The following is a 15,592-nucleotide window of genomic DNA, read 5'->3' as shown; positions in this document are numbered from 1 at the left end:
GGAACAGAACAGGAGCAGCCTTGTCTCAGCAATATCATTCCCCATGGAGACCACAGTGGTGCAGTGACAGCACACCCATCAGTAGGGACTGTGCTGTGCAGGAGACAAGTAAGTCAGGAAAGAGGGCTTTGCATGAAGAGTTAAATAGCAGATAGATTAGATCACATCATCTGAGTTTTCCAGGAAAAGTATTGTGTTGCTATGGAAACCCCAACATAACCTGGGTTTTCCCTCCTTTTGTTTGTTCATTTTCTACAAACACTGGCCTCTCCCAGTCCTCCCCAGTAGGACTTGCAGCTTACAAAAACAGTGATTATTTTTTTTTCCCCTCTAATGCCCATTTCTCTTTGCAAATACATTTTTCAGTTATTGCCTTTTTTTCAATATCACTGTCCCAGCCTCCAGACTCTCCCTTTGCAGTGAGGACTGTTTAATGTGCTACCCATTAGAAAGTCAGCTCCTGAACACCTTACTCTCTTTTCTCCTGAGGAAAAAGGGACAAAAGCCTTGTGGTAATAAAACTTTTCAGTGAAAAACCACATGGGAACTCCTGCAAGAGTGACTTTATCTTGTCACATAGTTTCCCCATTTACAGCATCTCCAGAAACATCATTCCTTCATTAGCTTCAGATAAAGGAATTTTGCAGGCAAGAAGAATCTGGATGTTCAGCTCCAAGTTTTCTTTGGTTTTATTCCCAGGTATCTCCAGCCATTTATTTTACTGTAAGGATTGCCTTTAACGAGCCTGATGGAAACATCAAGAGAATCTAAGAGACCTTAACACACAGGAGCATTTATCTGCCAGATTGCTTTACTCTGCACCTCACAAGCTCATGATTTACACACACTTGAGCCTTTCACACTGCCTGCTAATTCCCCTGCACAAAGAGCAGGGAATAGACTCCCAAGTGCAGGCTCCATCTCCTTCCTCCAGAGCAGTTCCTTCTTTGGCAGCATCAAGGGTCAAAACCTTAGATGGAAACACCTGTCAGTAAGTTTTAACTTGCAGCTTACCTAGTCCTGGCTAGTCCTAGAATACACGAGTTGTCAAGCTGAAAAGCTGTTATCCTGAAGCTGAAGATTCAGCAGGTTTTCCTTTGGCTTCCTCAGCAGAGCTGTGGCAGGAATGGAGCGTGGATCCAGGGCCACTCTCTGTGCCAACATCCCCACCAAGTGGCCGGCACACCAGATCCTCTTCCAGCTTGTCCCACAGCCTCAGCAGGTGAAAACAAACCTGGCTCACCTCCTCTAGCCCAAAACCTAAAGGAAATCTGACTCTTGATTCAGAGCTCTGAGGATCTTTCCTGCCACACTCTGGAGTAAAGGAAAAAGAGGAGTGATAAAGAGGTTTCCTTCCATCCCTTACACTGGGAAAAAAGTGTCACAATCGACCCACTTCCCACCTCAGCCACTATTATTTTTTTTGCCTGCAGAATTTAAAAACTTGGTTACAGATTGGTTAGTAACTCCATACATTTCAAAAAAGTGTGGTCAGCCCAAGTAGTACAATGCAAACTTGCTACAAGCTTTATGTTGTATATGCAAAAAACCCTACACCTTTAAACAGTAGCTAATACAGAAAGATTAGCAAACAAACCAAACCAAAAAAACAACATAAAAAGAAAATTTTGACTAACACTGCCCTCTTGAGGGAAAGGGAGCTGTACTTCTCAGCAAAGCCCTTCTTCCTTCCCTGCTCTTCAGGCCACACTAAACTCCCCCAATGCCTTGCCATATGGTTCAAGGTGGGTAGAAGTTTTTGACAAGCAGCAGTAGGAATCAATTCACACCTAGGAATCAATTATCTCCAGATAAATCATACCTTAGTTATGTATTATTTGTAAGGATTTTTGGGACAAATAACCAACTGTGAAAGCACAAGAACATATTGGAAATACAAAAACCTGGAAATCAGTTTTCCTTTCTTCATGAATTGCAGCCTTTTATTTTACCCAACAGCTGGTGTGGCAAAATCTGTGAGAGCAGGAACCAGACTCAAGCTTTTTCTTTGTCCTGCAGATTCCTCATCACTGGGACACACGAGCATCATCTCTCTAGCCTAAAAATCCTGATCTGATTGGAATAATCCCCTGCAGTATCTATTGGAAGTTTCTGGGAATCTCTTTCCCCAGAGCTGCTGCAATATCCAGGCTGTGGAGTGCAGCCTCCAACCAGTCTTTATAAGGAAGGAGATGCTGCTGCAATATTTCAAAGTGTAGTGGTGGCACTTGGGGACGGGATTTAGTGGTGGAGGGGGCAGTGCTGGCTTAATGGTTGGACTTCATCTTAGAGGGCTTTGCCAACCTAAACAATTCTGCTACAGTCCCCCCAAAAAAGCTTAAAGCAAAGCTTTAGAAGGGTCTGATGCCTCCATAGGAGCTCTAGAAGGAACAAGCACCCGCTCTTCCTGACTTGCTAGCACTTCTGGCTAGTAAAGAGATGAAGAATTAAAAATTTAAAGATGGCTTTAACTCATCATCATCCTCCTTTCATCATAAAAGACTGCTCATAGCACACATTCCTACAAATGTATAAAGCAAAATTTTTCAACTGAAATGTTATGCCAAGTCAGCTAGGGGAGTGGAAAGACCCAAGAGAAAAAGGGTTAAATATCTTTATATTAACTAATGTCAAAATTAACATTTTATTTTTCCAAATAATGAAAACCACTGTGGCCATCACAAGTTAAGGTATCAAACATCAATCCATAGTTTTAAAGAGCATCCTAACACAGACTGAACACAGATGAGGGTTCAATACCCCACAAAGCAGACACAATGAGTTCAAGCACTGAGATGGAGTGTACTGTTGACCAAAATTATATTAAAATGATACTTCTGAGTCTTTACAGTTACAAATATTTATGATGATAGTAACTTGGCATTTAGATGGATGCTACTGCTCTGTCAGGATTTCATCTTAATTGAATAAAGGTGGTGGAGCATCACCTGTTACTGACTTATCTTGAACATTCAAGCCAGACCAAGACCTGAGGTGATCCCAGATCAAAGTTTGCAGAACAGTTTCTACAAATGCAGGGTTCTGTCTAAAATATTGAGCAGTTTGGTGTTAGCAAGACTTGCAATATAATCACTAAAGGCAGGTGCTGACTGAAACAACAGAACCTGAGTGTTTAGTTATCCATATCAGCAAGCTTATGACATCAGGATCAGCCTGGAAAGCTAAACATGTTCTGACATGGTTTTTGAGAAAGCTGGATTTGCCTGGAATTATTATCCCTCCCCTGCAAAGCAGAAGCTCTTGAGTTCAGGTATGAGCACAAACATAATGGAAGTGGAACACAAGTGAAGACAGGCTTAAGAACTACTTCCAGAAGACTGAATGCTGAGCAACCCTTCTCTTATTTCATCAAGTTTTTCTGCTCTTGAGGCTGCAGAGGTCTTTACTGCCTTAAGGAGAGATTCATGACACTTGTCCAATACAGCCTTTAAAATTAGGTGTATTTCCTGGAAAGAGAAGAAGGAAAAAAATTCCATCAGCAAAGTTAAATCTTTACCAAGCACAAATGTCAAGTGAGTGGTCTGATGGGACTCAAATGATTTCAAGGGCATCTCATCCATGGCTTAAGAAGCAGCACTCACAAAACACAGGGGAGACTGTTTAGAGGATCACTGCACTGTCCACACTACAACAGGAATGTAAGAAGATTCCTTTGGGGGAGGGGGATGTAAAAAAACCCCTCACCTTGGCTTTTGTTGCTTTTTCTTCAGCATCATCCTTCAGCTGCTCAATTTTGTCCTTCTTCTGTTTGATTTCCTTGCGAATGGCCATGACTTTGTCATACACAGCACCCCTCTTCTCCTGGACTTTGTTAAAATGTCTAAATGTATAAAGGTGACAGGAAAACAAAGTTAGTACTGAGCCTTTTGACTCATTCCAGATTAAACTGAAGCCCACTATGAGCAAAGCTTGCATTTTATGAGCATAAAACAGCAGCTTCCAGAAGCAATGATATATGGATTTTACTCTCTCAGAAATTAATGTGATTTTTAAACTAGAACAACTTAGGTACAAGAAGTGAAACTCATGCTTAGCAGGAGCCCACATGCACCTTCCTACCTCAAGGGAACAGTCAGGACACATTCTTTTATTCACCAGCAAAAACCCTTTTCTTCAACCAAGGTTACCTCCCTTCCCCTCTTGTTCATCAAAGCATCAAATTTTATGACTCAAGGGAAATACCTGACACATTAAAAACAGAAAATGGCAGCAACTTTCAACAAAAAGGAGTGTTAGATTATACTGTTTTCATTCCTAAATTAAATGATTCTGTAAAAAGTAGCTTTTAAGTTGGAAAAGACCTCTGAGATCAAGTCCAACCTATGAACACCCCTTGACACTTTGACCATAGCACTTGGTCTTTCCTTAAACACCTCCAGGGACAGTGACTCCACACGACCCTGGGCAGCCCATCCCAAGGTCTAATCACCCTTTCTGTCCAGAAATTCCTCCCAGTGTCCAACCTATTTTCCTCCCAGATAATCTCCCTTAGCTGGTGCAATGCACTAAGTGCCATTCTGCACACCACACAAACCTCAAGCGTGACTAAATTTCACTTGGCTCTTTCAGCCGTGTGGAAGAAGCTCCCTTCCATCACAGCCAATAATGCTCCATTATCCCCTTTCCTATCAATCTGTGTACAAGAAAATTGTTTTCAAATCAATTTTCTCCCTAACAGTTCAGCACTAAGCTCACAGTGAAGCCAGGACCTTCCAGGGCTGCAGTTTGGTGCTGCCTTCAGCATATGGGAAGAAGGAAGAGGGGCTGAGAGGCTTTGATCAAATGACACTTTTCCTTTTGTTTAAGAAGCATCATGTCAGGATAATGCTCCTCCGAGATGTGAGCCCCATTTCCCCATGGGTCTTGAACATCTTTGATAATGAGCAAAAGTGGCAAGGGAAATTATGAAAAATTCATGAAAGGCAAATGGGGCTTTGTTGAAGTCTGATAAGTTGGAAAATTATCCCAATGTGACATTCTCTTTAAGAAGATAAAAGAATCAAGAATAAGCATTATAAATTAAATTAGTGCTCCAATAAAAGAATTGCTGTCAAGTCACATTGCAATTATTGATTTGAGACCCCAACTCCCTGCCTGCAGCATTGCTGGTCTTGGTACAGAGCTGTCCCACACTGCTCATTTTCCCCCTCACTGCTGAGCTGTGTGTTTGTGGCAGACATGAACTTTGGCAGCATGTAACAAAGACATAAAGCAGCATCAGGCAGAATCACTGATGCCTCCATACTCGAGCACAGTGCACTTGTGCTGCTCGATGTCCTCACGCATCTTCTTGAGCTGTATCTCAGCTGTGGCAAGCTTCTCGTGCTTGGCAGTGACCGCTCTCTTCAGGGACATCTCATCTGTCTTGGCCTTTTTCAGCTCTACCTGAGCACTCTCGAGCTGGTCCTCCAGATTTCTGGCCTAGAGTACAGAAGTGTAGAAATAAATTAAGTAGAAATAAATTAAAATTTGGGGGGCTGGGGTATATGAATACATTTCCCACACCCAGCAAGTGTTTTTCCATATAGGGAAAAGTTTAAGACTCACTCCTTGCACTTCTTATAAGGTAAAGAACCCAGAAACTTCTTTGCTGTCCTGACAGTAATTGGCTCAGTACCAAAAGAGAAAAACCTATTGAACCTTTTTGCTGTTCTTAAAATCCTGCATCTCTCTCTATTGGCAGCAAGCCACATTGTCCCTCCTAAAATTTTCAGTATTTAGGAAGGAGCACAAAGGAAGTAAGAGGCTTTTTGGAGTGTTTCTAGCAGGGTGTCAGAGGTCCTCTCGGATACCTGTGTATGGCTTTTAATTTGTTTTCTGTAACGTTTGATATTTTTCATTTATTAAACCTTTTGTTTTACAAAACACCTCTGAAGAGCAGTCTTGCTAAAATTATTTTAAGCCAATCTGCAAGGGCTGGACCCTCAGACTGATACATTTACATGTGGTTCATAACGCTCTGGCCACATGTTAAACTGTACTGGGGAGGAAATTATCATACCCTGTAAATGTGCTAAGATTACAACTAGTTGGCTGCTTTTTGAAGATCTGATTGCCAACTTCTTCTCCCAGTTCATTGGTCTTTATCTGACTAGAAATACATCCAAATGGACAAGACCCCATCCCTCAGCATGATTTTCAGAAATGTCTGTGACTTCTGCTATAGCTTTTTGCCAAGAGTAATTTGAACACATGCTATACAAATACCCAAAAAGACTCTGTACCATTTTTCAATTGCTCCCAACAACTGCATTCTCCCAAAACGTAGTAACAAATAGCAAGGAACTGCACTGTGACAAACATTTCATCAGAGAATGTCTGGCTTAGTAATATTAATAAAGTTAAAGGCACTTAAGATGTGACTCTTCCTGAAGTAACAGTTTTTTGTTCTTAGTTTCCACTCTCAAGGCAGAAGAAACTCGATTTCACTTTTCTTTTCCCATCATTTCCTACCAACAACCCCAAGACAATTCCAACTATTTTAGGTCATGTTTCTATGGCAACAGAGGCTTTGACTATTCAAAGTGGTCAATAGCTAGTGCACAGTACATTAGCTAGTGCCACCCAGCAAAGCAGCAGCAATGTTTTACTGACATTTTTAAGACAGAATTTGGAAACCTAAAAATGCCATTCTTTACAGTGAAGAGAAAAGAGGGGAACATTGCTTAGACATCAAATTCTGCCTAACAGGATATAATTTGAATACAAACCTCCGATGATACACTGGCCAGTCTCTCCACATTTTCTCCCTGTATTTCCATCTTCTTTTGGTATAACTGCAATTCCACTTGGCACGATGGCAGAACCTCAACTACATCTCTATAACCTTCATATTTCTCAGTAACTTCTTGCTTTAAAGAAAGAAAAAGACTATCAATAAACAGCTTTAGAGTTCTTTTATATGGAATTAAAGCATATTGAACTTTGAACCCTCCCCTCACTGTTTAAAGACACTAGAAGCAATATTTAAGAGTTAGTGAAATGAGCTCTTCACTTTGTAAAAAAAAAAAATAAAAAGGCATTTATTTGGAAGCACAGAAATAAAGGTGACGTACAATTGGTTTATACTGAATTAATCAGTAATCATCTTTTTCCAAGAGCTTTTAGAAAAAAAAAAAAAAAAGCTGTACAGTGAAGAAATTCTACACTGGTAAAACAGGAGTTATGTAATCTTCATACCTGAAATTGCAGCAATTGAGTTTACACCTTTGGAACAAAAATACCTTCAGAGGTAAAGTGCAAACTTCACTGATGTGCAAGCAATCACAAACCACAAAAATGAGTGGATATTATAATTTAAAAAAAACTCCAAAAAGCTAGGAGAGAACTCAGTGTTCAGCATATTAGTGAAGACAGCCATCAATCCCAGAAACAGTGAATCACAATAGAAGCACTATGAAGTACACGTTCTAAATCCAAAGATATTTGGGAGATGACAAAATATTGTCTCCTCTGGAGAGCAAACAGCCAAACAGGTATAGATTCAAGAGTTTTACAAGTGACTGCAATCTTGCTTTTCAAAAGGAAAAAAAAAAAGAAAAAGCCCATCAAAAAGAAACCACCACCTCTACCACAAACCTTCAATTTTCTCTGAGGCTGTGATTTCATTTCACACTAACCACTGTCCTGCTGGTGTTTTACCATCATTCAAGAGGCACTTCCAGATGATGACAGTCCAGTAAAACATCCTTTTTCTAACAGAATACCTACTTGTGTGGACAGAGGAAAAAAAATCTCACCTTAGATCTCTTCAATTTCTTAATAGTTTCTTTCATCAGCTCGTTGTAAGTTTTCCGTTCTTCTGGACTCTCCACAATTTTGGATTTCAGCTGCTCTTGTTCTTCTTTCAAAGTAGCCATAGACACTTTACACTCACTCTAGTTAATGAGACAAACACTTCCAATATTAGTGATTAGGTGAACAAAGAGGAATTGTGTAGCAAAGTTTGCCAAGATCTTATGACTAGACAGGTTCTTTGGTGTGTAGTCATTCCTCATTAGGGAGTTCTAAAAATAAATTCTTCTAAACAGCATTAACATTCCAAATCAAAGCAATTAACAGCCCATTTTGCTTCTCAGATTTCCTTACAGGGGTGCATTTCCACAAAGAGCCTGCCAGCTAATCCCGGAATGGTTTGGGCTGGAAAGGACCTCAAAGATCATCTCATTCCAAGCCCCTGCCATGGGCAGGGACACTTCCCACTAGACGAGGTTGCTCCAAGCCCCATCCAGCCTGTCATATTGCCAGCAGCTCCCTCCCTCGGAACTCCTGACCTGGGGATACTGAGGCAGTGACTGCAGCATTCCAGAACCAGCTCTAGCACCCTGGGAGAAGAGCAACAAGCTTCCTGTGCAGCCTCACAAAACCTCCTGTTTTGCCTCATTAGCCCAGTCTGTGCATGCAAGGGAAACCCACAGCACCTCAGAGGTCCAGATTTCTAGTGACTTAACTCTAAGAATAATCTGATCCCTGAAAGAGAGATGACCTCTCAGTTGATCTGAGGTGGAAGCTGCAGCCAGCACCCACACAAAGTGTACTCACCAGTTTTTGGCTTCTCTCAGCAATATCTGTCTTCTTTTGAGAAGTCACTTCTTGCAAAGCTGTCTGAAAATAAAAAAGGCACCAAGCTTTTAACAAGCATCTCTACAACTGCTACCTGCCTTATCCTTCTATCATAGACCTGTTCACAGGAGAAATCCCATTTATGGGTCCTGTGGAATGCCATAACCAGCAGAAAAAAACTGCAGTCTGTCAGATTTCAAAGACAGGAAAGGAGAATATTGCCACCAAAGCTACTGGATGCAGCCAGCAGTGGGTAACTAGGAACAGGGATAAGAGATGGGCCATCCCTATTCTCATTGACCCTGGAAGTTGTACCTCCACAATTTTCTTTGCCAGGGGCCCTGTTCTTCAGAGAAAAGCATAATTTAATATAAGGTCCCAAATAATAGTCAAATAGAAGGTTAATAATATTAATATAACAGAGATATGACTTGACAAAACAAAAAAACCCCTGATCATCGATTATTATTTTCCTTCTCTTAAAGGAGGTAAAAAAGGTTATCTATGAGACTTGAAAGGCAAGTTTCCACTGCCAAAAAGTTACCTCTGCAATTAACCCTAGTCTTTTTTGCCAGGAATTCCCTTGAGTGACCTTTCTTAGGCCTCATTTCTTGCCATGGCACACCTCTAGTTCCAATTCTTTGAATTTAAATGGAAAACAAAGAGGAACATCCCTATGTTCCTGTCTGGAAGTGTGATGGGCATCTCCCAAATCATTGCAGAAATACATTTCAAAAAAAGAGTCAACTATACTTTTGTATTCCCCAAGTCTGCTTTAAAGCACATTTCACATTCCTTACAGTGAAACACAGAAGGGTCCAACAGCATTTTGCTAAAATGGCCATTGTTTTAAATCAGAAAAGTCCCTTTTATCCACTGAGTTAGAGGGAAGGGAATAAAATCAAGAGAGGTGAGGAACCCAGAGCAGCTTTTCAGAGAAACACAGAATGAGATCCTACTTGTTTCCGACGGTAGTCCTGCCTTAGCAGCTGCTCCAGCTCCCGAATGCTCTCTGTGAGCTGCTTGATTTCTGCCTCATGTTCAACTGGGACTGTGCTGAGGGAAGAATAAAAATATTGGGCAGTTTCAGCATCATTATAGTCCAGTCAGAGCATGGTAGATGAAACAATCTCTGTCTCCGCAGAGTTTACAGCCAGTAATTTTAGTAATCAGAGCAAGACAGTCTCAAATTAATATATCTTATTTTCCTCTGCTTGTAAGATTTTGCAGTTGAAGCCTAATCTAAAGAGCTATTTTGGCAAGAAGTGGCACAAACATAGAGGACCAAGTTTAAAGATCATGTTTAAGCAAAGCATGAAAGTACAACACTCGTACCAATTTTGGTGGTGACTTTCATTTACGAAATTTACATATTACCTGTCATACCAATAGCTTATATTAGAGTAGACCTATCCCAGCTGGAGAACCTCCCTGTGTAGCACACACCAAGAGCAGCTGTCAGAAAAAAAACACTTTGTTTTGAAAGCCCTCTTGGAAACCAGCCATTTCTTCATCCTATTATCCACAAGCAAAAACAAAACTTAATGGTGCAAAGACACAGCCAATAGGGCTAAATGGCCTGAAACAGAGATTGTGGCAAACATGTCAAATAACTAAGGAAGACAACTTTACTCATCTATTAAGTTAAAGATGGGCTTCCTCCAGCTGTTGAAGGGATAAAGAGACATCACTAAAAGCTAACTAAGAGCAAAAAGTTTCAACCTAGTTGCCCACATACAAATACAGGATTCCCTCAACACAACCATGCACTGTAAAAGCATTTTTTTCTTCTCTGCCAGCAGAGAATAAACACACCCAGCTCACTCAGCTGCCCTTCATCAGACTTGTGCTCCAGACCCTGCCCAGCTGCACTGCCCTTTTCTGGACACACTCAATGTCCCTCTTGCAGTGAGGGGCCCAGAACTGGACACAGCACTCAGGTGTGGCCTCACCAGGGTCCAACACGAGGGAATGGTCACTGCCCTGCTCCTGCTGGCCACACTTGCTGCTACAGCCCAGGTGCCATTGGGACACTGCTTCCTCTTGTTCAGATGCTGTCACCCCAGCACCCCCAGGTCCTTTTCTGCTGGGCCACATTCCAGCCCCTGTTCCCCAAGCCCGTAGCATTGAGCCAAGTTATTATGGCCCAGGAATGGGGCTCTGCACTCAGGCTTGGTGAGCCTCACACAACTGGCCCACTGACCCAGCCTGAACAGGAAAGGCATGCAGGGCATCTCACAGTGCTGACTCCTCACACTCACTTCAGTTTCTCCAGCTTCAGTGCTGCCTCCCGATTCACAGCCTCCAGGTGCTGGTTTTTCTCCATAGCTGATTTCTGCAAGTTAAATATTTAATTTTAGACAAGAATGGTTTCTCTCTGGGCTTCTATTAGAGCCCTTGCTTATCATTATTTCACATTAAATGCACCATCCCTGAACTACTGAGACATTCAGAACTGAAGCAACCTAAAACTGCTAGACCAAATTTTTCTCAAAACAATCCTTCACTTACCAGGCTAAAGTATCCAAGAAGTTATTGGGGAAAAACAAAACAAAACACCTTTCAGTAATATCCCGAGTAATAATCAGTACCTTCCTGAATTACTTGGCTACATTTAACATCCCAATGTGTAACATCAACCTGAAGTTAAACCACAACCCTCCTGCTCCTAGTTCTAGGTTAATATCAATTATACTTTTATAGGTGTCTGGAATAAAACACAACCCAATCTTACATAGCTCATCTGCAGCTCCAAGTAGACCTCACGCCGGAATTCCCTGAAGTTCACAAAGTTGAGGATGCCACTCAAGAAGCGAACAGTCCTCTTTGTCTCTGAAACAGGAATTGCAAGAGCTCACTGAGCTGGTTTCCAAAAGCATTGCTTCAAAAAAGCAATAATTCAGAGACAGAAATTACAAAACACGATCCAAATTAGTCCTTTCCCCACTCAGCTTGCACAGATTTCAGACTACACAAAAACTAGCACCAAGCTGGTTACCAACTCTTAGCAATTCTGTGTAATTTAACAAATGAATAATGGCACCTGGGAGAAAAGGCTGCTAACACACAGCCTCCCATTACAGCAGAAGCCAGGGAGAAAGAGTGTCAATCTTGAACTACAGCTCTGAAGAGAGAACCTCTCTGTAGCTATCAGCTGAACTGAAGGCAGCAATTTAAACTGCAGGGACTTTTTAGCTTCATTCCAAGCAAACTTTCTGAAAGATGATTACAAAAGCTTTGTATGTCTCAAGACAAGACACACCCAGAAGTGAAAGAGTTCTTCAGAGCTGCCTTTTCCAAGTTGCCTGTGTTGTGGCAGAATCACCACAATTGGGTATTGAAAGGAGTGGAGCACAGGCATCAGCATAAGAAATCCTAAAGCATTCCAGAGCTGTCAGGGTAATTTTCATCACCATCTGTTTTTACACTGTTATAAGTATGTCACAGCCCATCTCCAGACCAGCAGTTCAGCAGATTCACAGCGTTCAAAACTGCCCTCAGTTACTGACCTGCACCAGCCCACAAGAGGAGTAAGAACTGCTCACTAGAACCAGCTTGTTTAAGGATCAAGAGAGCAGCAGGAAGTCAAGGACACTTCTCCACACTAGATCCCCATCTGGCTATGCCCAAGGAGAAAAAGCACCCGGAATATCAAGCAACAGCCAGCACCCCAGGAAACAGAAGGATCACAAGGGTTTGCTTACTTGGGTTTAAAACATCAGCGATTTGGAAGTCGCTGATCCGGCACATCGGCAGCAGTCGCTCCCTGCAGGGAACACAAAACAACCTCAGCTGCAGTGACCATGGCCAGGTTTGGTGACCAGGGCTCAGCTCCTGTCCTGTGCCCATCTGCTACAAAACAGATCTCGACCTCTCACCCTAGAGTATCTGCCCAGCAAGCACAAGACAAGCATCTCTACTTACATGTGAATATACAAGTTACAGACAGGTAGAAAGCCCTCATAGATCTGTGGGTACATTATGTCAACGTTGAGTGGCATCTAAAAAGAGAGTCAGTGCATAAGTAAAGAATACTTAAAACAAAAATTATGCAGCATTTTCCACAGCATGAAATAATTTCAATAGATGAAAAACACTGAGGATGATCTTCCCACCCACAGGGAGCGCATCTTAAGGGCTGAAAAATGTCATCAGATTAATCAGCACACTATTTTAAGGGTCAACTGTGGCTGGAAAAGACATAAAAATATGATAAGAACTAAAGCAGCAAAATTACAAACTCTGGAACACAATCTAAACTCTGTTTTTATTTGTTCACAACTTGTGCAGCACAACAGTCTCTGCATTATACAGCTACCAGCAAGAAGATCCTTCTTTAAACACCCCAAAATTTACATGCTCAACTGCTTCATGAAGAAGTCAGGAGGAGAATGTAGTGATACTGTTCCGTTTCTCTGACATTTCAAACCTCACAGCACAGCATGGCAGCTGATGTCACTGCCTGGGAAGAACAGAGTCACTTTGTGCACATAATACTCTTCCCTTTCAGTTTATCCAGAAATGCCATGAGACAAAACCATTTGCTCTCACTTTCAAGGACCAGTTCTTGCCTAACAGAGACAGTAGATAAATTAGCTGTTAGTCAATTTAGGTATCAGCCTCTCCTCACTTTTCTCTCAGGTAATGGAGGAGTGGAGATGATCAAATATCAAAAGCAACATTTACATTCCTTCCAGATCAGTCCAACCTCCTCCAGCCATGGCCAAAGGCAGGAACCCAATACAGATTTTCAAGGCATGGTGTCTCTCCAAAAGCTTGCCCAGTCCCTCCTGGACCTTACAGACATTTCTGGCACCCCCAGCATCCCAAAGAACAGGTAAGTCCAATATTCTTTTCCTTTCACATCTCATCACCCCTGCCACAGGCAGCCCTACCATGTAGGCGTGCTCCAGTCGGATCCCACACACTTTCTGCAGGATTCTCAGGTAAATCAGGTGTAAAATGTCAAGCTGCAGGAAGAGAGGACATGAATCAGTATAATTCCATATGTTTGGTTACTTGGGGCTCCCAGACCAGGCCATGAAAGCATTCAGCTTTTAACACATGAAGGCTGATTTCACTGAGCCACCACGACAACCAAGTTTCACTTTCCAACATTTTGCAGTTCAAGTATTACTGGCTGATAATTCAGTTTTAAGAGACAGAAGTCAGCTTGGGCAATTACAGCCCCGACTGTCTATGCCAGGCATTGGTTTTCATTACACTGCTGCTGGCTGAGCAGTTTCCAAACCAAGCAATGCCAAAAACCTAAAAAACATCACAGAAATTATAATCCTGTAGCAACAAGTGCCCTTCATTAGATTATTAAAATGAAGAAAAAAAAACACAAACACTTACAAGCCAAACAGTTTTTCATTTATAGCAATAATCCACGATCAATTTTGCTTCTTAAAACCCATGTAAACAAGCAAGGCCAGACCCCTCCCACCGCAGGCTCCAACACAAGCAACAACAGCACCAGGAATCAGTCGGAGGCATCAATTCTACTTTAAAGCCACTTTTCTTCCACCGAGCATCCTCACTAACACTAAATACTCAGAGTGACGAAAGGGGGTGAAGCAGGGAGGGGTTTAAGAGCAGGGTTTGATCTAAAAGCACTAAATGGATCCGGCAAAATGTGGGAACGAGACACCGTGGCTATTTTTACCCAGTTCCCACAGAACCGGGAAAGACAGGCCGTGTGCTGCTGGTGACACCACCGCCCTTCCTGGCGAGGAGAGCCCCGAGACTCCTCCGAGCCCAGCCCAACCCATCCCCGCGATCACTCGGGCCGGGGCAGCTCGTCCGTCCCACACGGCAGCGAGCAGGGCCTGGAGCGGCCCCGCGCCCCCCTCACGCACCCTGGGGCTGCCGAACACGTCGCCCTTGACCAGGTTGCGGGCCTCGGCGCCCTCCAGGATGTGCGAGCGGAGGTAGCTGATGATGTCGTCGGGGCTGTAGCGAGGGAAGGTCATGGTCTCCATGGCGGCGGCGGGGACACAACGGCGGCACCGGAGCGCGCCCGCTGCTTGAATCGGCCGCGACACGCCCCCCGCCCGCCGACCTATCAGAGACCGCGTTGTCATCGGGAGGCGGTGCTTTGCGATTTCCCGCTCTCTCCTGGCCTATCCGTGGCAGCGCTGCCATGGTGGGCGTGGTTTGACAGGCCCCGCCCCGCCGCGGCCGTTGGCCATGATGGGAAGGGCGGGGTGCGGCGGACGCGTCCATTCGGTTCCGTCAGGCGGGGCTGACACGGGCTCGGGAAGAGCCGTGAAATCCTGGGAAACAGTGTTAAAGTTTACGTAGTTTTCCCCCTGCCACGGGCAGGGACACCTTCCACTATCCCAGTTTGCCCCAAGCCCTGTCCAACCTGGCCTTGAACACTTCCAGGGATCCAGGGGCAGCCGCAGCTTCTCTGGGCATCCTGTGCCTGCCCCATCACCTTCCCAGGGGAGAATCTCTCCCTAACATCCACCCTAAACCTGCCCTCTGTCAGTTTAAAGCCATTCCCCTTTGTTCTTTCATTACCTACCCATGTAATGAATCACTCTTCCTCTTTTCCAGAAACCCTTTAGGTGAGGTTTCCCCAGAATCTTCTCCAGGTTGCACAGCCCCAACTCAGCCTGTCCCCATACCAGAGTTGCTCCAGCCCTCTGAGCATCTTCATGGCCTCTCTGGACCTGCTCCAGCATCTCTGCATCTTGTACTGAGATTCCCAGACCTGGACACACTACTCCAGATGGGATAAAACCTCCTGGCTCCTGGGAGGAGACAATGCCAGCCCAGCACTGCACAGGACTCTTGCCTAACCAGTACCACCTCCTGCAGTGTGACACCATTTCTGACAAAATTTGGGCTGTTCACACTCTCCCCACAAGGTTCCGATGCTCCCATGCCCCACACAGCTTCCCGTGCCTCCACTCAGCTGGAAGCAGGTCAGCAAGGTCACAGCAGTGACCCCGAAAACAGGCAGCTTCTGCAAGCCACTGACATCACGGAGGTGTCACCT

At 43.6% G+C, this 15,592-nt stretch overlaps 1 protein-coding gene across 1 annotated transcript; it reads right to left on the bottom strand.

Moving 5' to 3' along the window:
- Window positions 1-2,665: 2,665 nt before the first annotated feature.
- Window positions 2,666-14,567, bottom strand: NUF2 (NUF2 component of NDC80 kinetochore complex; the record flags this gene model as incomplete). Its single annotated transcript, XM_083867156.1, has 13 exons — window positions 2,666-3,467; window positions 3,706-3,841; window positions 5,267-5,442; window positions 6,732-6,872; window positions 7,761-7,898; window positions 8,563-8,625; window positions 9,543-9,639; window positions 10,845-10,918; window positions 11,318-11,415; window positions 12,288-12,349; window positions 12,508-12,584; window positions 13,479-13,553; window positions 14,445-14,567. 13 exons carry the CDS (start codon window positions 14,565-14,567, stop codon window positions 3,318-3,320), a joined length of 1,410 nt encoding a protein of 469 aa, XP_083723282.1. The 3' UTR covers window positions 2,666-3,317.
- Between the last annotated feature and the right edge of the window lie 1,025 nt (window positions 14,568-15,592).

This window comes from Zosterops lateralis (assembly GCF_965231275.1).
Source record: "Zosterops lateralis genome assembly, chromosome: 9".
Classification (NCBI taxonomy): Eukaryota; Metazoa; Chordata; class Aves; order Passeriformes; family Zosteropidae; genus Zosterops; species Zosterops lateralis.
This window is presented reverse-complemented; position numbering and strand designations above follow the sequence as displayed.